Below are 20,919 nucleotides of genomic sequence, written 5' to 3'. Positions count from 1 at the left end.
AATGTGACGTTTAATTCAATATTTAATGAGGCTAAAATTAAGTTAATGCTTGCAAAATGTAGGCTTTAAATCGAAATATGTATTCGAAGGCGAAGGGACGGAATTATGGGAGAACGATGGCGAAGGAGCGAATATTGGACGAAAGCGAAGGAGCGAATTTACCTTCGCCTTCTAGCTTTCCTGCTTTCGCGTCTTCGCGTTCTAGTATTCGCCTTCGTACTTTCGTACAGGCACTATGGCCCAAATGGAATTCCGTAGTCTAGAAAATGCTAGTTCACTATGGACGTTTTCCGTTCTTTGGGCATATTCACATGGCGTATATTGTCTCAATGATAGTCGGTGGAAGCATTAATGGTCTCAATTAGTTTAAGGACGTCGCTAGTATTTGTATCACTGATTGTCAAGCCGGAGTGGTGAAATCAAATTAATACTTTTTTATACAATGCTGCATGTTTCATTTTATGTAAGACTATAACATGTATACAAAATAATATAAATGGTATTTGTAATATACGAGGACATTTATTTTACCACATGCGACGAGATAATTGAACGTATGTTGGTTTTTCGTTTTTGGTGTAACATTATGTCTGTAGGACGAGACTGAAAAAAAGCAAGCATAGATTTAAGCGGTGTTTTTGTGACTAGCACAAAATGATGCAATAACGATATTTAAACCAACATTATGGCATTATGATTTCCTTTTTGAAGTTTAGTCGTCCTTAACGCTTAATAAATCCACAGCCTGCAGCTGGATCAAACGTGCTGATCGCAGACGCCGTGATGGTGGATGAGGCGACCCCAGATTTCTACAACGTTACCATCGCGGCATCCGGAGCTCTAACCTTTGACCCGGAAGTGGCTATTGAGTTCCGTGCCGCGAACATATTGGTTTTCGGTCGGCTTGAGATTGGAAGCAAGAATTGTCCCTACCCCGGGGATTTGACCATCACTTTAACAGGTACGATAAATACACGAGGCCGTGTCTATTGAAATTAATCTGTTTAGCGATTTCAACAACATAATCGCTATTTTTCCCTTGTTACATAGGCACCCGAGAAATACACACTGGGGAAACAAACCCGAAGGCGATCTTGGTTCACGCGGGTGGCACATTAGACATTCACGGGATGCCAAAACGAGCCTGGACCAAGTTAGATGGCAGCGCACTTCCGGACAGCCAGAATCCTAACATTATATACGACCACGAGGTAAGAAACCTAAAGAACTGTTTGTAATTTGCAATAATTTCTTAAATTTTGATATACGCCTCCAACATAAATGACGAAACGCCATTGGTGCAGAACAGGTCACGCGGTGACCCCATATTTTTCCATATTGGGTCACCAAATTTATATCGTACCAAAATGGCATGTTTTTGTCCAATTCCGATGAATATTCCAATGAATTAATGAAACATTTAAACATGAAAACGGGTTATCGACGTGATATTCACGTTACGGGGTTAGTAGGTATGGGGTATTCGGGCCAAAGGAAACCATATCGGGTGAAAGTGAAAATCTAAAAAACGTATCAATCCTCTTGAACTATATTCAACTGATAATCATAAATAACAGATGGGGTCTATTTTTTCATAATACTAAAGGTAATGTACATAAACTCAAGTTCCTCTGCAGCTCAGTGTTTTTTAACTGTTACATTGAAATGGAATGAGCCATTATCATCTAGTATTTATAAATATCTTTGACTTTGTATTATAAAAACAACGATTTAGGAGCTTGCATATAAAAGAAGTCACAGACTACCATGCCAATCGGTACATACATCGAAAAAAAAGCTACATATTGTATATATACGTTATTAGAAACGTGCTCAAAATAGGCAGGGCTCAAACGTACTAAAAGGGGGAGGGACCCCATAAATGAAAACTAAAGTAAAAATATAAAGTAGCGATTAATGTACGTCTACCTGTAAGTTCTGCAAAACGATGTTTTATTATTTAAAAAAAATAAATAAACATTTTCAGCGGGACCCACGGTTTGGCAACACGACGTCGGAAGGTATCGGTGCATACACAATGAGCGCCGACGGTACAGTTAAACGCTGGGGGTTGTATCACCTCAAGAGAGATGGACAGGAACTCGCCGACCACATGAATAGTAATTATATATAATGTGTTGTAATATGTGTATACATTTAAACGGTTCTTCTCGTATACATGACCCGACATTTAACAGGCCGACGTATTGTTAACAAACCATATACTATTATAATGACAAACCGCTCTGTAATGGACCAATTTTACGAAAGTTCCTATTCTGCTAAACGGCACTTGCAATGTTTCAATACTTCAGGGACCATATCTTTGTCCTCATTTTCATAATCATTCGCAAAAATTCCAGGCACAAATTACAGTGTAGTAACACTTTTTAACGATACGATTTAGGTTTATGTTCCAATAATATTGGGTCTGATCACACACAATTATACCAACATTTTACCATGTACACGACACAATACGTTGGCATTTACATTTTACTCTTTTTTAACTATTTTGCGACCAAAAAAGTTTTGATCTCAGAAATCAGCATGTTCATTAGACTTAAACACTTTTTTTCTTTTTCATAATAAAGACTTAAACACTTTCCAAAAAGATGGAACAGTCTTTCATGAGGTCGAAGGGTTCTTAAAATTGCTTTATTATGCATCCTTCATATATTCGAGGCAAAACTATATACGTACTTCCAGTTGTGTATATTTTCCACATAAAACATGCACTTGTATAGACATAAGTGCAGTTAATCTACAATTCAATCCGTGCTTGGTATTTCGCGTATCTGGTATACCAGATAATGTTCTAAGTAGAAGGTTGTTGTTTGTTTTTTTAAAACGTGCCTTTCTTTTGATAGCATTACGATTGAACAATTTGTTAAGATTCTGATTTTGGAGTTTCTGATTATCTCCCATTGGCTTTTTTGTTTCCCAAAATAATTTATTGTGTTGGATTCAAAACATGTTTTTGCCTTCATAGTCATATACTAAGGCATTGCAGACATATAAGTTAAAATATTAATACATTAAGAAATGATATCAATTCCCATTCATCACAGGTAAGATCAATACATGGATCTACGCCTGTGTCACATACGAACTACCATAATGAGTTTGAACTCTTCTTTTACACCTATTTACCCGTGTTCCTGCAGGCGTACACAGTGGCGAGATCCTGATGATGGCAAGCCAGAAACAAATATCCAAAGAAGTAGATCACCTGGAACAATTCCTCGTGTATGACGCACTGGAAACATTCACTTCCGGTGAGCCGACCGGAAAAAGTCTCCTACGCGCCGTTGCACCCTCCGACGGCAGCACTTGGGCGTTCATTGGGCAAAAGGGTTTGTAAATGCTTAAATCCGTTAGACTTTATATAAACGTTGCGTACAAGTCTTAAATTTGAAAACAGAAATATTTAAAAATTATTACATTGATACTAGATCACATTTTCAACATTTCATTGACCAAATATCAATTTTAAAGTAAGCATTTGAATGGTTGGTTCTGCAGTATATTTAACACTGTATCTTATAATCCAGGATCTCCTCAAAGCCACGTCGAGGTACACAATCCAGTAGGGGTCACGTCACAGGCACTCTTCACGGCCCCCAACGGATTTGTGTTCATGGCGGAAGCGACCGGAAACGAGATTATTAATCGCCAGGTTGACAATTTCCGCGTTGCGTCCGATCTGGACGGCATCCACCCGCGCGTCAGCGTCATCGATGACGTTACCACGTGGCAACCCGGTATGTACACTGTAATGAAAACAATTTTGACTAATTGTTACATAAATTGTCACGTTTTGGGATGACATTATGCGATTCTCAGAAGAAATCATTGATTCGGAAACTAACATGACGATTTGCCATACGATGTTTGATATAAATGCTATATGGTCTTAAAGATACACGCTTACTCCCTAATAAGATTTACTACAATTAATATAATAGTTTTAATATACAAAAAATGATGATAAATGTCGAAAATAATGGTTCATATGAAGAATTCCCAGTTTAATTTGAAAGAAAAGTGCAGATAACATGGTATTTCTACCTTATGAGACGATAGTAGACCACAGTAAATATTTTAGCACTCACCAATCATTTAATATTTGTGCGTTTTCAGCTACTAAATACACGGTCACAATCAGTAATTAATGTTTTTCATAAATGCATAACTTAGTAAGTAGTTAAAGGTTTTGTCTTATAAAATTTATGTTTGTTATACATGTGTATGTATGAATTTTGAATAAGTGTGTCACTTTAAACTATGTCTGATCATGAAGTATCACAGCTAGTGTCTCTATTCAAATGGTTCATGTCTACATTTATTTATTATTCATCATTTGTGCATGTAAAAGTGGTGCTAGTATCCATGGTTATGCGTGCCGGGACTGCGTGTAACCATTGGGGAAAGGGGAGCTGTTCGTAAATAGTTCGACGCCACTGGGTCAATTAACCAATCGGCGTTGGACTCAGTAAGCGTAGTAGTACGGTTAGGTTGTGGGACATAGCGTATGGAGATGATGTTATCCCGGTCAGAGCCACTGTGATGTGGTCCTTTAACGTGCACCGGTGTAAAGCACTGTGACACGTGACCGACGTTTAATGTATGTCCTGGAAGGCGGTTACTTTATAAATGCTAAGGCAGGGGATCAAACCTTCAACCCATGGATTGTCAGTGAAGTGTCACAAGCCTACAGGTCTGACAACTGTTAGTTAGTTTGCAGGAACCTGTTCATTTTTATAACAATTTCCTAGGTAACAAGTTGTGTAACAGAGTAGGGGAAGGTTTTTTTAATATTGAAGGACCACCAAACTGCCATAACATCATTTCTAAATGCCCCTTTCTAAATACACTTGTTCGATTCGTGTTCATTTTCGATTTATATTTTGCAAGGTGACCGTGTGGTGTTGGCGTCCACTGACTACGGCCCTGAGCAGGCGGAGGAAGCGGAAGTTGTGTTTTGTGACAACTGCTCCCCTCGACAGTTCCGCATAAACAGTGAGTACTTCCGGTATTCTATGCTTATGTATGTTAAAATATCCATTGGTATTTTCTGATCTTAATAAGTTGTGGTTTTCTTTGAATACTGTTCTGCGGAAAGTTCTACATTTACGGCGAGAACATTTATTTTAGTTCGTGTTTTAAAGAAAACTCCACACCGCTGGTTAGTTGTCATAGTTGTTTTGTTGTCGTCGAACAATAACTTGGACAAAATGGAAAATTGTTAAGGTCTTAGAATGACATTTGGTACACATGCTCATTTTGGCAATACGCATATATACCGTAAGTCCCATAAAACTGATTGAAAGATTGGATGACACTTTATTACTCAGAGCGTCTTGAGTACACCCATTTCGGGGAGCTCCTCGCGGGAGGCCGGATGGACATGCGCGGCGAGGTGGCGGTACTCACGCGTAGGGTGGTTGTGCAAGGGGAAATGGAACCAGAGTGTCCAGCGTTTAACGGAAACTGTGATAACTTCATTGTGGATGGGCGTGACACGTTTGGCGCGCATATCAAGGTAGCGTGAATATACTGTTTGTTTTTGCATGACTCTTAAAACACAACACTAATGCAGAATTAAGTTACATAAAAAGTCAATAATAGAATGTTTATCGTCAAAATTTCTTCATGAAATGATTTAAATATTTTGTTTTACATATAACAACAGGGCTGATATTTATTTTTTATCTCCATTGGATCTAAGAACGATGTAGCTAATCGGATTATTTGTTATTAATAACTGACCAATAGAGTATATGAAGTCAATGATGTATGATCATAAGGTTGACTAAAGTCACACATTGAATGCTACCCCAGATCCTGAAGGACTACGCAAATGCCCGCATGTCCAACTTCGAGCTACGTAACGCCGGTCAACAGACGGACGAAGGACGCTATCCGATCCACTTCCACATGACATGGAACAAGACGGCAGCCGCTGACACGCCTTACATCCGGTCTGTCAGCATCCACGACACGTTCGCGCGCTGCATCACGATCCACGGAACTAACGGTGTCGAGGTATGGCAGAGTGGGGTCTTCTTGTTAAGAAAATATTTAACCCGTATTTGTGTAAAATGTTGATAGCCGGTGACCCTAGATTTGTATTTATTTTTATTTAAAAGCAATTGATGAGAATAATGAGAACACAGCTTTGAGTAAAAAAAAGTCTTCACAATAAGTTTAAAAAATAGATTTAAAAGAAAAAGAAATTTCCTCAACAATCCAACACTGTATTTCTGATTCGTTATTTATCGTGTTATACATATATCTGTCAGATCTCAGACAACGCGTGTGTCAGGCACATGGGTCACGGTTACTTCTTGGAGGATGGAGGCGAGGAAAACAATGTGTTCGATGGTAACCTTGCTGTCAACACCATGAAGGGCACGGGAAACATCGAACCCGTCGATTTGACGTAAGTAATCGTACCGTGTCCCGTACCGGAACGACGTCTTTAATAAAAAACTTTAAGCCACCTGCTGTAAGATCCGTCAACGCGAAGTGACCGTTAGCTCTACAACATATAGGAACATTCGGACCCCAACTGCGTTATCGTATACTTGACATGGCGAAGATCAAGATTTTGCTTATAATTAATTGTTTCCACAAAATTGGAGGAAATATGTTTTTTTTGGAATCTCGCATCTAACAATACCAGTTGTTATTTTCATTTCAATAAAAACCTGATATAAGTTTTGTCATAATCGCTGGATAAGTGGCAGATATGTGCCCATGTATTTTGCTTTATTACTTAAACATTTTAAAATTATTGGGCAACGGGCAAAAACTTTTTATTATACACAATATTCACTGTGCGAGCTCCCCGATGAACAGTTAGGGGCTAAGTTTAGAGGAAAATGGTACATTTGGGTGTATTTACCTCCTCCCCGCCCCCTTCATGGCATCCGCTTATTGCAGATATACATGAGTTTTTATCCATTTATAAAGATCATCATACTATTATCATAGGCGTCCAGCGGCCTTCTGGATGACTAATCCAAAGAACTACTTCCGGAACAACGTGGCGGCTGGCGGTCAGGGCAACGGAATCTGGTTCCTGTTTCCGGACGCGCCTCTCTATCCATCCAGCGAGGTCGAGGGCGTTATGGGTTTCCGGGAGGCCCAGCGGACTATGATCTCCGAGTTCACCAACAATGTGGCACACTCGCAAAACTTTGTAAGGGCACATTTTTTTATGATTGTTTAGTTCGTACTAATCATTTTAAAATCATTAAAGAAGATAGCTGTAAGCTGATATGAGTCATTCACAGTGAGCTATTTCTGTATTGTCCCTTGCGAAAAAGGCACTCTTTTAAAAAAAAAATCATCATATTTTCCATATGTAAAACAATGTATTTATTAAAACTGAAACAAGTTCTTCACTAGATCAGCTTAGATGATTGACCACAGCATTCACTGTCTTTGATCTCTCACACGAGTGACCTACAAGTGGAATATTTACTTTTAGTGATCACGGGGGGGGGGGGGACTGTATTGCAGTCTTGCTCTGAAACAAAAAATAGTTTGCCTTTTAATAATATAAAATAATTGCAGTTTTTCAGAAAAGTCCGCCAAAGTGTATGCGCACACAACAACACGTGGCAGCACTGTGCGAGCTGTCGCTTGGTCGGACTAAAATGAACATACAGTATCAATATGATATTATCACTACTTGAAACAGTAAAGTTAATTCTCTGACAGATCTATGTAAACCAATGGAAAGCATGTAATTAAACTATTTCAGATGGGTGTCATGATTGGCAATATTTTGAATGATGACCGGACGACAAGCTGCTGTAACAAATGGCAGCCACTTGTAGACCCCAAGGACCCTACCTCAGAAGAGTTGAACATCCCGCTTTCCGGCGTAACAGGTCATATATAATAGCTTGATAGTCTTAATTTAAAAAAAATGTATTTGTCTGTCTATGGATCTGTCTACCTGACCTGACCTGAGTGACCGTCTGTCCGTGGACCTTGTTTGCCTGTTTATCATGTTTCGCCCAACGAAATATATGTATATCGGTCATTATTTCATTACACTAAAATTATTTCGCCTCAACATGCTGCAAGATTCCATAATCTGACCATGACTAATACCTTTCAGGCTACAAGAACCGAGTATTCAATGTGTGGATTGAGGGAGGACGTCTCGACGTCACACAGATCTCGTAAGTGCATGGTGTTTCATAACCTCAATCGTAACACTTATTTTACAAGATTCGAAACAATTTAAAACGACATTATAATTATAACGCTTGTGGAGCGCCAACATCAATCCAGGGTTAAACCACTGCTTTAAACGTACTCCCTCTCTCTCATTTAGATTTTTGTTTAGTAAAAGCAAATTTAATTTCTATCTATATATATGTAGCTTCCGTAGTGGACTTTAATATCTTTAGTGCTCTTAAATTGATATATTTAATTTTTAGATCTGCAGACAGTATGAACGGTGTTCTCGTAACTAAGTAAGTTCTAGTACTAGTCGAGAAAACTATTGAAGGGCCTTAAACAGTGCAAAAATGGGTGTGGGGTAGGCCAAAACTGAATATGTTTCAAATGTTGAATAGTTATTTAGTTTTAAGGAACAATCTTTTTCATGATTAAAATATACATCATTTGCAACATGTCTTTGGTATTATGGAGTTAATGAAATTTTAGGTAAGAAGATTTTATCAGATTTTAGATCCAAAAGTTTTTGAAAGTTCTTTTTCGATAAAGTATGTCGATAATAAAAATAAGTAAGTCAAGTCAGACTTTCCAGTCAACTCATATACTACCCAGTTAACACTGAGATGGTTTCTTGATGATATATTTTCAAAAAAGAAGGATATTCTATAAGATAATGAAAAAATGGATTGAATTCATTTCAATCGATCAGCGTACCGCGTCAACCCGCTTACGCACAGAACAATTTTTTTGTACATTTGCAAATCACTTGCTCTAAATGTAACCAATGTTAACACATGATTATGACCACATAAGCTTTAGGATACCCGAAAAGAAACCTACCATGTTCATTTCAGCGAGGGACAACAAAACGCCCGAGGTGGCAAGTTCAGCTACGGCGTTATCATCGGTGAAAGTGAGAACCGCGGAGTTCCGAGTGTCGACGGAGTGACACGAAGTTTGCCCAGCAACGGCGATACGTAAGTGAACATAAAAAACTAGTTAGGAGTTTGGCTCAACCTTATTGCACTTTGTTGAAATGAGAGATAAATAATCTGTGTTTTTAGTGGACTTTAAACGTGCGGAAAATTACTAAGAAAAAGACGCATCACTTCACATCTAACGTCCGAAATCGTCCATTGCATGTGCTGAAAACTGCCCGGTGTAATGATAAATCACAATTACATTTCCCATACCTAATACAACGCTCGCTTTAAACATGATTTGGCGACGATTTTTCTTTGGGTGGGCGCCCATTGAACTGGTTCTTCCCGTTAAATAATTATGTCATAACTGACATGATACTACAGAGATGGAACGTATTTGTATTACAGTGATGCCGTGCAGTCCGGTCTTACAATGTGGAAAGGTCCCACCAAGTTTTCCAACCTGTGGTTTGACAGTTTCCAGGACAACGACTTATACGACCTAGCCGCCATTGCTAAGAAACGCAATTCCCCTTACTTTTTCTCCGTTGTCAACGAATTCACCAATATCAGCTTTACGTTCGATGACGGGGTAGGTTTAACATCTCGACTTAACTTGGCTCGATTTTCTCGTTTTTCTCGATATTTATATAAAATAATTGTGAAGATGTCTTTATTCAAATGTTCATTTTGAATGTTCACGGCAACGCAGCCAAATGACGAGTTGTCAGAGGTTTTAATAATGTCCACATTGGATCAAAACTCGGCACTCATGGATGTGTTAAATTGCTCTGTTTCCGAAAATCAATCATTTGCTCGCAAAACATCGATGCAATTTTATTTTTACAATTTCTGATATAAATACTATAATATCATTTGTCTTATCTTTATTTATACGCTTCATCTCTAAATTTAAAGGTTGGTCAGGGGACATACGCCATTTCCGGCGATAAAACAGATCCTGGCTGGGAGAAGAGCATCGATGGCGAGCTCATTTCAGGGTTTACGTTTAACCGAGACGAAAACGGACTAGATGTAAAATATTACGTCGTTAAGCCTGACCCGCTTTCCGCCGCTGCAGCAGATTGCCGTGTCAGACCTAATTGGCGCCTTGCTCTGTGTTCCACTAAATATGGAAACGTAAGTATTTTTGTACGACACAAAATGCAGTTCTGTGTCTATTCCCTAATATATATTTACGAAATTAATTATTTTGGGTCCTCTGGTCTGATTTGGTTGCATAACTATTACACCAAACTGCATTAGAAAAATGTTTCCGGATTGCATGGACTATATTGGTCAGTATCTTGTCAGTTGAGGACATCTGGCGTTACCGACGCCACAGAAGACGTCATATTCGTGCGGGACCAGGTTCCCGGCTCGCCACTTCATTTTGATATGAAGACGACCACTGGACCACAAGTTGTCATGGACGGATCCTCCACATACACTGTCCACTTCCGGCCCCAGATGCCATCCTTTGTTCGCTTTGAGGCACCTGGGCTCGACAGGTAAGCTATCATGCACTTATACTTGCCTGAGTAAATCTATATAAGGATATTATATCCAGATTTACATACAAAACAGCTATAAATGGCGCTCATATGACTTACCGTGGTAACGTGATTAAAGGGTCCTATACGAGTCGTATAAACACATATCATTTCAATTCGACATGATTTATACATGCTAGCAGTACAAACCATATACCCGTGGTTGTGTTTTCTGTGTTCCTCGTACCACAAACCGACAGTATCCATGACGATCAAGTGTATGCCATCTTTCGAGTTTATAATCACAAAACAAGATTTCACATCCTCTCAAAACAAATACAGCTATTTCGTGTGCTTGTTCGTGTGTACGAGAATAGTTCGTGTTCGACACAAGGAAACTTCCGGACTCAGTCGTGTTCTACATCAAGTGCTTACACTTCTATGAGAGATAGACCCTTTTTCTTTCCTAACGACACGTTTGCCATATAATAAAAATAAATCACACATTTAAATCCCAAAATTGTTAATCAAAAACAAAATTTTGATTATCCGAAAATTAACGGCAATGTTGATTTGATATCCGAAAGTTAACGGCAATTTTTAAGTCGTTTAATGAAACTGAAAGTGTTTTTTTTTCATTATCGTCAGGGGTGACAAACTACGTATCGGCGTATGCACACCTCTTGGGGCGGAGCTAGAGGTACAAACCTTCCACCCGTACCGCCTGAACGTGAGGTCAAGGTTCACACAGGTTGACTCTCTGGCCGAATTGGATAAGGAGGATCCAGAACTGGACGGGAAGAAGTACTACTATGACAGCACGACAGGGTAGGTTAAATAGGAATAAGCAAATTTAATCACACAAACATATCGAGGGGTGAGAGCGAAAATGTTCTATCTGCTTCTTTATTTAATGTCACTTAGAACCTTTTCGCATTCACCCCTCGATATACTTGTACATGTATCTAAGTTATTATTTTGGCTTGTCCAGAATCTCGAGTGCATTTTCAAACTATTCCAAAACTCTTTTTAAAAACATGCTAAAATAAACAGTGGAATAATCATCAACAAAACTAAACCATACTTGCGTGCAATCACGGTTGTATAACATTTCGTAATATCTATATCTTCTCACTATCCCCATTTTTACTCTCGTCCCAGTCTCCTTCAATGCCTCATTGTATTATCTCCTGACCTCTATTTTCTGTTTTCATCTCATTCTTATTACCACTTTCTCACATTGTTCAGTTTCCCCTTTCTTTTCCGTCTCACGTTCGTGTCCCGACCATAACATTGACATTCATGGCGGTATTTCGAAATCATTTGGTAAAAGTGACGGCCATAAAATGACCACGAGTCGCGTTCAAGACCCGGGTCTCTAGCTCTAACATCCAAGTCGTTGTGTGCCTAAAATCCTTCGTCAGACTTGCATTGTGGCTGGTCCTTAAAATTGTCATTCGTGGTTTGAATTCGAAATAATTTCGCAATAGTGACCACCACAGGATGACAACATACGGGACGTTGTCAATTTTACTATATTAGTCTTACATATGGTTGTGGTTTGTGTTCAGTCACCTACATTGTCACTGTTAAAAATCCATGTTTTCTTATCCATTTTTAAGTAAACGCTTCCTTCGTTAGTCTCAGTTACTTTCCTTTTTCAATTACATCGCTCAAATAAAAGTGTATATTTATCTATATAACTACATTGTTCATGCCTTCGTCTAACTTTCTACTTTTCTTTCAAAAAATCTTTTCTGAAAAGACAGCTTTTATTAGTTTTTTAAGTGGTTGTTTACGGTTAAAAAAATATTGCATTTCCAGTCCTTTCTGCATTGAAAGCACATACATATATGTTACAAGAATATGGAACACCGAACCTTTAACTGAATCACATAAAATAGCTTTTAAAAAATGGTATTTTCTGAACTGATTGGTACAAAACGTGTCGAAGGAACCAATAAATATCCATGTTTAGTTCTTCCCATAAATCAATAAACATACACTTGTGTAAGAACCTTTGGGAACACTTTGGGCAGGACTGTTTTAATATAATGTTCTTATTCCTCGGTTCCCCAGCATGATGTATTACAAGTTCGTCAACACGGAAACGAGAACTGAAGACGAGGACCAGGTTTGCAACAACGGGAAATGTTCAGAATTCCGTATCAAGATTCTGTCTGGCGATCTCACTGACGCCGATTGTCGCCATCGGATATACACTTCCGCTCAGCTCGCGGAGACTGCTGTAAGTTTGAATCCTTGTTTCAAACTACTATAGCTACGTAACATACTCAATATTCTAGTTTTTGCAGTATTTCAACCAGACACTCACATATTAGTGGCTCATTATCGAATGTTTGAATCGTAATAAAAGAAATCAGCACGCGACCAAATTCAACATTCAATGGTCTGATGCAATGGTACAAATACTTAAAGCAAAATATATTATTGATTTGTTTCTAATTGTAAGATAAACAAACTTAAGCAAAGCTGCAATTCATTGAAAGTTAACTTTTTCAACAGGCCGCGATTCCCACTCTTGAAACCACGATTGAAGCCAAAGTCGGTCTACCTCCTGCCGTAAGTTCCATTTCGCTGTATGACATTAAAGTATCGGCTATATTGAAAATTGTCATGATTTTGCTTCCCTTTGTTCTGTGGCAGTTGCAATTAGATCTTCACTTTCTTGTTGATGCACTGTATGCTTTCACCATTGGTTCTAATGCTCCATTTATATTCATTTCACCGCTCATTCGTTTTGTGTTTTTCTCATCTTGTCATACCATTTTCTGATTTACCCTTACCATCCAACACGTATGCTGGCTTATCATTGAACCGTTTCACGTGCTATCGTCTGTGCTCAACACATCTAATCACAAGATCATAAATATCCACTGCTCTGAACTGCGTTATCATATATATATATATATATATATATATATATATATATATATATATATATATATATATATATGCTGCCCATAACTTTACGGGTGTACCTGAGCACTTTTAAGATCGTACTTTTACGACTCAGATATTTGTTCTTGATTCCCAAGATATATTCTGTATCCAACTTTGAGAAAACAGAATACCATTGAAGAGCCGATGGTAGAGGCGACGAACGGATTAACTGTTACTGTAGTTAAGGGGGGGGGGGGTCTTAGTCCAACCTAGAATACTTTAAGATTACCTAGTTCGTTACTTTGTGTTGCTGTTTTGCGAATTGTATACTTCATTTGTCTTTCTATACCAAAGGAATATGGCGCTGGACCAACGGCCCCGTTCCGTGAAGCGGTAGATGGAGGCTGGGGTCTGTGGGGCGGCTGGTCAGAGTGCTCCCGGTCGTGTGGAGGTATAAAGTATTCAGTTTATATACCCACTGCACAATCTCCAAGCTAAACTAAAATTCAACTTCAATTCCGACCGGTAACCATAACCTTATAATTCATTTCTGAAGACTCTAAAGGCAGGTATTTGACTGTGATTCCTGAACTCGCACTTAACATTCGCCGATATATATATGTTATTATTTTTCAAATTTCCATAGATCGTAAAGATGGAGGCGTTCAATATTATACATATAAATGTTTCTACATATACACACAAGTTTATGGGTGATTAGTGTTACATGGATTTAATTTACTTGTTTTTCTTTAATAACAGAGGGAACTCAGTACCGCCTCCGACAATGTAACAACCCACTTCCACAAGGTGCAGGCGCAAGTTGTGAAGGAGACGCAGCCCAACCGCGCACTTGCCAGACAATATTTTGCCGTAAGTATTCATACATTTTAAACTTTTCTTGTACATATTAAAACGATTTACACTTTTTTCATTTAGTTTATACGATTTGAATCGTGTAAGCGCATTGGTCGATTTATAATTCAAGTTATCAAAACTATGCCCCTTTTCTTGTTTCTAGTTTATGCATTCTCTCGGTTATTGTCTGTTTTATCATTCAGCCTTCAGCTTCCTTTATGATTGGCTAATGAGCGGGCTTGTCAATGTTGTTTCCTTGGCCATTTGCCACAGGAGCTCTTGTTATGATTATGCTATGCATGTATTCGATTTAGATGAAATGTGAAAAATATCTAAGAACGTGATGGTATAAACTAACTTTGCTTAAAGTGCTATGAAATATGCATTTGAAATCAAACAGTTCTAATAACAACATTCGTCTAAACTTTCAGCGATAAACGGCGAATTATCCGAATGGTCGAACTGGAGCGCGTGCACTTCGTTGCCAAGTAACGACGCCACATACAAATGTAGTGGGTATCAAGAGAGAACACGTGACTGCAACAATCCACCCACTCAGTACGACGGAGAAATGTGTGAGGGTTCCACGAGGGAGATCGAATCCTGTAGCCTTTGCTAAATGATGTTTGCACAATATTTGCACAATAGGCCTCTGTTCTTGTCCCAATGCAATTCATGTGTTACACTGTAAGTTGTATCAACTGCTGTAAATTTGAATCTCGCCTTCACGGTCCTTATGCCAAAACATCTTGGAGAAACCCTTTTTATAATATATTTCCATCTTACAGCCATTTTCTATTACTGTTGCATTTAACATAAAGACCATTTCGAGAACTGATTTGAAATATAATTCAAATCAATCAATTGCAAATAGCATTAATAAGATAAATAAACCATCATGTCATAAAAATATATCGAATCTCCGTTTGTATCGTTGGCGTTTAACAATATAATATATAAATATTATGTATCCGATTCCTATATCTATCATCCAATGTGTTTTGTTTACCATAATGAATAAAGAAAGATTCTATCCTTATAGTTTCTTGTTTTTCTAGTCAACAGTTCATACAAACATTATACATAAAAACATTGCAATTGTTAGAATATACAGTCAAACTATAACGCATATCTGACGAGTATTTTTTTTTTAAATAGATGTAAAGGTTTTAACATGGTTGTGAGATTATTTGGGGATTACATTTGATTTGACATATTTTTTATCATGTAAATATGTATTAAACGGAACCGCCATAACTAAAATGCGACGGTAATTCTTTACTGTTTTGTTTTTTCGGTAAAAGAAACACTCACAAAATTCACTCCTCGAATAAATAACTCGTCAACAGAACACAAAACACATTCTTAAAGTAAATTTTGCCGTCTGGTGTTAATGAGAATCATTGTAGTTGTACAATTCCACGATGACTCTCATTTCTTTAGGAAGCTCTACTTAGGGGTATGGCAGTTATCCTTTTCCAATCTTCGCCTGGTTTGCTAATGTCCATCCCTCTCTCGATGGCTTGGACGATCAGTTTCCATACATCTACGACACCCTAGAACATATAATACCACCACACGTCGGAAGCTTAGTTATATGATTTGCTGACAATCCTTGATGAAACAGTCCCAAAACTGGGTTTGAATGGCGCGTGTCACTGATGTCCAAAGTAATCGGATAGAAGTTTGGTCAAGTAGTTTGTAAATTCGTTAAGCTGAAGAAGCATATTATATTCTGCAGATTTGTTTAATTGCATCAGGATCGACACAATATAGATCACAAATGGACAAAAAAATGTACATACAACAAAACAAAAACAGACACGTTTGGTTTTACCTTCTGTTTTGAATCCTCAAAATTGTACAGCCCATCTCGATGCATTATTCTCAGGCGGATAATTTTCTTATCTTTTCTGACTATTTCCATGGTGAATTTGTGATTCGGATCCGCTGTAGCGCCGCTTGCCGCTTGCCGTACAAGAAAAGTGCCGACCTTAAATGGGTTTAAAATAGAACAATATATACTCGTGCATCAGTTTCTAACATTTATGTTCCAGTTAAATTTACAAAAAGCATAAAGTTATTGAAGAAGAGTACTTCGAAATCACAAAAAAAAACGCATCCAAGGTATGAACCAGAAGCCTCAGCCTCAGTTTCATTGAAGGTATGTTTTGACTAAGTGTCAAGTGTTTATATGTGGTCAAGCATGCGCTCTCTATGTTGAGAATGGAGAACTCTACTTAAGATAAATAGTTTGTTTAAAGTATGAAAAATGCTAATTTTAAAAAAAGTTGTTTTAATTTGAAAAATGCTTGCAAACAGAGAGAAAGACATGGATGAATATCTTGGAGATTAACATATTTTCTGCTGAATTAGAATTTTTCCTACTTCCGGCCAAATACCAATGGGCTACTTGAACAATCAGCGGTCCTTAACTGCAAAATGATTGAATTATAAGCAGCATGACATACATATTTGCATTGCTTCAATCAATTAGATTTGACCTGAATTTGAAGGAAATGTGTGGTTGGCATATACATGAAACGCCAGAAATGGCATTTTCCAGTCTGAAGTTTGCCTATATTGTTTGAAATATATATTGAAAAACAATCCGAAATAGTCATTGGGTCTAAAGTCTTTGTTTTACGTGGATATGTGTACATTTAGCATACATTTAGTGTAACCTGAAACGGTAAGATAAGATCAACACGAAACCTTTCCCACATGCACGGGTTAAAGCAGTAGTCTGCTTAAAGAAACAAATTCCTACCCAAAGGAAGTATCTGCATTGTACATCTTTTAGTGCATGTACCATTTTAGTCTTGTTTTATTTGCGGTCGAATTGAAAAGTTAAATAAAAAACTAATTTAATAAGATATAAATGCTGGACTTTTTATTTCTTATGTACCTCCTTTCCATTTAGTCTTTGCTTTGCCTCTCTGTGATCAATGTCCTTATGGTACCACAGAAACCTCTCTAGCAAAACAGGAGCCTCGTAGTCATATTCCCACTGTGTGAGTTTCAGATCGAAATCATTTGTCTTATCAAGTAGAAAATCAGCAACCTTCTGATGTTTAAGAATATCATCTACTATAATTGAACCGGCTGGCGCCACATATTCGAATTTGAGCGTTTGATAATCATCTTTGTTATCATCGCTGTGTTGAACGGGACTTCGTCGAGTAGGTTCGTTCTCTGTTCTATAAATTTGCCCCCTAGCATACTGTGCACTCTGAACGGTGCCCATGCTCAATGTAGACGAGTATTGGTGTTCCGTTGGCTTACGTTTTGCTGTCATTTCTACCCATACTGTAACAAGGCATGTTGAAAACTGACTGATAAATACAAACTACACTTGTAATCCAAGAAGTCAAATAGCCACTCCAGAAACACAAACAAGTCACACAAACGTCAAAATAGCTTTAACAATGAAGACACAAAGATAGTGGGACATACGAGCATGAAAAACTACTTAGTAATTATATTTAATCTCCATTAATGAATGTCTCCAAATCTACCGATAACATGTGTATAAATTTAGCTTTGTCAATTCATTGTGTCGTACCTCTGTTTTCCGGAAGATCCTCTTCTACCTGGACATTAACAAGCTGGCACACTCCGATTAAACTTCTGACATGGATATGTTTTCCATCTTCTTGTTTAACAAATTTCGATATCACCTCCTTGGGGATACAAATCATCAGTCCATGATCCCCTGTTCCCCTCATTATACCTTTGATGTAGGCATAGTCGGGATCTTTGAAAGTGTGTTTGCATGGCTTAGTTCTATCGTCTGCGAAACCGGGTATTGCATCTATCTGGTTTGAGTCTCGCGTTGAGATCGAGGAGTCATCAAGTTCATCATAAACGTTTCGTTCTATTTCTTGTTGAGCATATTCTAGATCTTTACGTAACCTGTCATGCGTAACTGGGGTTTTCCTCTGCAAAAACAACTAATTATCTTAATACAAAACGTTTAAATCATACAGACAAAGCAAAAGGTTAACTTTGTCATCAATTGCTAACCTGTGATCACATTAAGTGTGAGATTGAACGATTGTAAACTGATTTCAAGCTTATGTAGTTTTGACATAAATATAACTAATGTATGACTTGCCAGTGCGGTTACACCGACATATACAACTGTCGATGCTTTAACACTGTCTTGTAGCGTTATGTGTCTCTTGTTTGGTCCTGCTCTTTGACCCTTTTTATAGGATCTTGGTTCGTTTTAATGCCTTTGCTTTGCAACTTTGCATTCGCGCCATATCAAAACCTAACGAAGTGGAATATAATCAAAGTAAAATACATTCTGCTAAACGGACAATAAAGACGACTCCATGTATTTGTGTTGCGGATTGATATTAGTTTATACTTCAATTAAATCCCGGAACAGTAATGAATAAAACACAAATCACATATTTAAAGCGATAGTAAGGATAGCCGGTGGTAGACAGAGGAATGCTTATAAACAATTCAGTCTCATTCTCAATCGCACTGACCAGTATATATTCATATGATTAATCTAGACAATCATATATTTACTTGCAATCTAAAATAGTTGTTTTTTGCGAGCTAACCATACTACATAATTGAATTTTTTACCTTATTATTTCATATCTGTTTACATTATTTCATAATTATATTATTTGGTCTTGTTGTTTACTTCGCTGATCCTTGTGCACATAGACAGGATCTTGGTATATTTTGTCCCCGTAAGGTCCATTATATAATAGCATATATTATGTGCTGAAATGTATTCAATATATTTATTTGTACTGATATAGTCGGCCTGAATTTAGAATACTGTCTTTTTCGTTTGATGTGTGGTTACCATGTTATACATGTGTGTCCCTTAATATTAAACACCAATCTTTTTCATAGACAATAACATTGGATACAATAAACGATATAAACCAAAATAGACACACTAAAGGTTGGACCCGTTTTCCTCACTTAGGTTTAAACATACATACTTAAATATTATGTAGTACGTTCACTCACACACAAATCCGGCTGCAATCCATCCATCTGTCGATTATCGCTATATTCTTCACTTGCCATAATTTCCCAACAACTACTAGTACGTTGAATATCTCATCCTGTTCTATGGTTTGTTATGTTTCTTCCTTGTAATGCATTATATAACCGACTTTACGGCTAGCCAAAATAGCCAAGACAAAGAAATAAGATAAGACAATACATTCCACAAATAACGTACAGGTTTGTAATGTAATATCAAAACTGTTTATTAAGACAAAAGATTGAATACTATTCAATCAAAATCATGTCTTTAACGGGGTTTATTAATGATAAAAGAATGCTTGTTATTCAAAAAAATAAAATAAAAATGAAAGTAAACCCACTTGCTTCGCCCTGTGTGCAATAACGAGATATTTTGGCACGAAAGTTAAATCGTCCACGCGTTAGTTTCATCATGTGAGTGGCGGGCAATGGAAAATTGAGTTATAAAAACAATAAAAAATGATTGATGTTTGTACAAAATAGAAAAGCACAGAAAAATGAACAAATGTTGATATTTAGATTATTAGAATAACCTAGGTATGTTTGCAAAGTAGAAAACTACTGGAATGACCTCCTGAATTTTAAGTATGTATAATGATCAACAAAACATTGCACATGTTGGTACTAAATTTGATCGATAGGTTAAACATAAAGATAATTTTAAAGTACGAAAAGTACATGAGACATGTCTTTGAATATTGTGACAAAAATATTTTAATTGTGCACTGAATATATATGTCAGTGCGATTTCATAGCTGATTACACATCTACTTTCAATTTCGGGTTCATGACGTAAGCCTCAATTGTCTCCTGAAATTGGCACCCTTAACTGTCCATCATAGTTACTTCGCGGATGCGCAGAGGGCTTATCGATCTATGAAAAATAGAAAAATACTCTCTCCCAAAATAAATGTTTGTATTTTTTCCACATCTGATCATCATGATTTGGAGCTACAGTTGATAATGGTCAATCATCGATTTTCATTGGCCCACAAATATGTGCGAACACCTGGTTAGTAAGAATACGAAAAATAAACTAGATTTAGTGAACTCTTTCACATTTTATCTTTGCTTAAAACTAATTGAAATATAAGTAATTCAAACAATGCATAAACTTAACATCTTGTATGCATGTGGGGTGACAGAAGCATAGCGAAATTTGCGCTACGCTGATTACTTCATGCAACCTGTCAGCCATACTTTGACATATTATCAACCTAATGCTGCCAGGCTGTCAGAGTGCTTATTTCACTGTGGAGCTATTATGCTGCTTTGCTTACACTGTCAGGCTGTTATGCTGTTGTGTTTACGCTGCCAGACTGTAACGATGCCAGACAGTCAACTTCACTCTGCAAAGCTGCCACCCTACTTAGTTCATAATGCCAGGCTGTCAGAAAACCAACTTAACTCTACCAGACTGTCGCGTTTATATATAAGTATATGCTGCCAGGATGCCACGCTGTTAGGCTGCTAGGTTCTCGCTGTCAGCTTGCTAGGTTGTCATACTGCTAAGC

General features: G+C 37.6%; 2 protein-coding genes across 3 annotated transcripts; one reads left to right on the top strand and one right to left on the bottom strand.

Annotated features, from left to right (window-relative positions):
* The first annotated feature begins 783 nt into the window (after positions 1-783).
* Positions 784-15,264, top strand: LOC128210853 (cell surface hyaluronidase-like). The gene is made up of 23 exons (XM_052915206.1): positions 784-961; positions 1,051-1,226; positions 2,006-2,120; positions 3,168-3,356; positions 3,555-3,764; positions 4,918-5,022; positions 5,358-5,545; positions 5,845-6,048; positions 6,306-6,445; positions 7,000-7,207; positions 7,775-7,904; positions 8,138-8,201; positions 8,463-8,498; positions 9,057-9,161; positions 9,510-9,717; positions 10,044-10,265; positions 10,440-10,636; positions 11,267-11,446; positions 12,698-12,866; positions 13,145-13,201; positions 13,877-13,973; positions 14,285-14,395; positions 14,812-15,264. Exons 1-23 carry the CDS (start codon positions 784-786, stop codon positions 14,997-14,999), a joined length of 3,477 nt encoding a protein of 1,158 aa, XP_052771166.1. The 3' UTR covers positions 15,000-15,264.
* Positions 15,265-15,414: 150 nt separating this feature from the next.
* LOC128212391 (uncharacterized) lies at positions 15,415-19,527 on the bottom strand. Of its 2 annotated transcripts, none has more exons than XM_052917829.1 (5): positions 19,385-19,527; positions 17,946-18,321; positions 17,289-17,689; positions 16,218-16,373; positions 15,415-16,095 (listed from the first exon to the last, which is right to left on the bottom strand). In XM_052917829.1, the coding sequence occupies exons 1-5, from the start codon at positions 19,442-19,444 to the stop codon at positions 16,036-16,038; spliced, it is 1,053 nt and encodes a 350-aa protein (XP_052773789.1). In that variant the 5' UTR covers positions 19,445-19,527; the 3' UTR covers positions 15,415-16,035. The 2 variants fall into 2 exon arrangements, with proteins under 2 accessions (XP_052773789.1, XP_052773788.1); XM_052917828.1 differs by having other exon boundaries at positions 15,415-15,936.
* Positions 19,528-20,919: the final 1,392 nt, after the last annotated feature.

This window comes from Mya arenaria, chromosome 12, assembly GCF_026914265.1.
Source record: "Mya arenaria isolate MELC-2E11 chromosome 12, ASM2691426v1".
NCBI classification, from domain to species: domain Eukaryota; kingdom Metazoa; phylum Mollusca; class Bivalvia; order Myida; family Myidae; genus Mya; species Mya arenaria.
The sequence above is the reverse complement of the archived record's forward strand: the minus strand, read 5'-3'. Positions and strand labels throughout refer to the sequence as shown.

Coding starts and splice junctions, on each gene's coding strand:
- LOC128210853 (XM_052915206.1), top strand. CDS start 784: ATGGTGGATGAGGCGACCCCAGATTTCTACAACGTTACCATCGCGGCA. Junction 7,905..8,137: donor CCCGCTTTCCGGCGTAACAG/GTCATATATAAT, acceptor AATACCTTTCAG/GCTACAAGAACCGAGTATTC. Junction 10,637..11,266: donor GAGGCACCTGGGCTCGACAG/GTAAGCTATCAT, acceptor CATTATCGTCAG/GGGTGACAAACTACGTATCG.
- LOC128212391 (XM_052917828.1), bottom strand. CDS start 19,444: ATGGCAAGTGAAGAATATAGCGATAATCGACAGATGGATGGATTGCAG. Junction 18,322..19,384: donor GATTGCAGCCGGATTTGTGT/GTGAGTGAACGT, acceptor TTGTTTTTGCAG/AGGAAAACCCCAGTTACGCA. Junction 17,690..17,945: donor GGATCTTCCGGAAAACAGAG/GTACGACACAAT, acceptor GCCTTGTTACAG/TATGGGTAGAAATGACAGCA.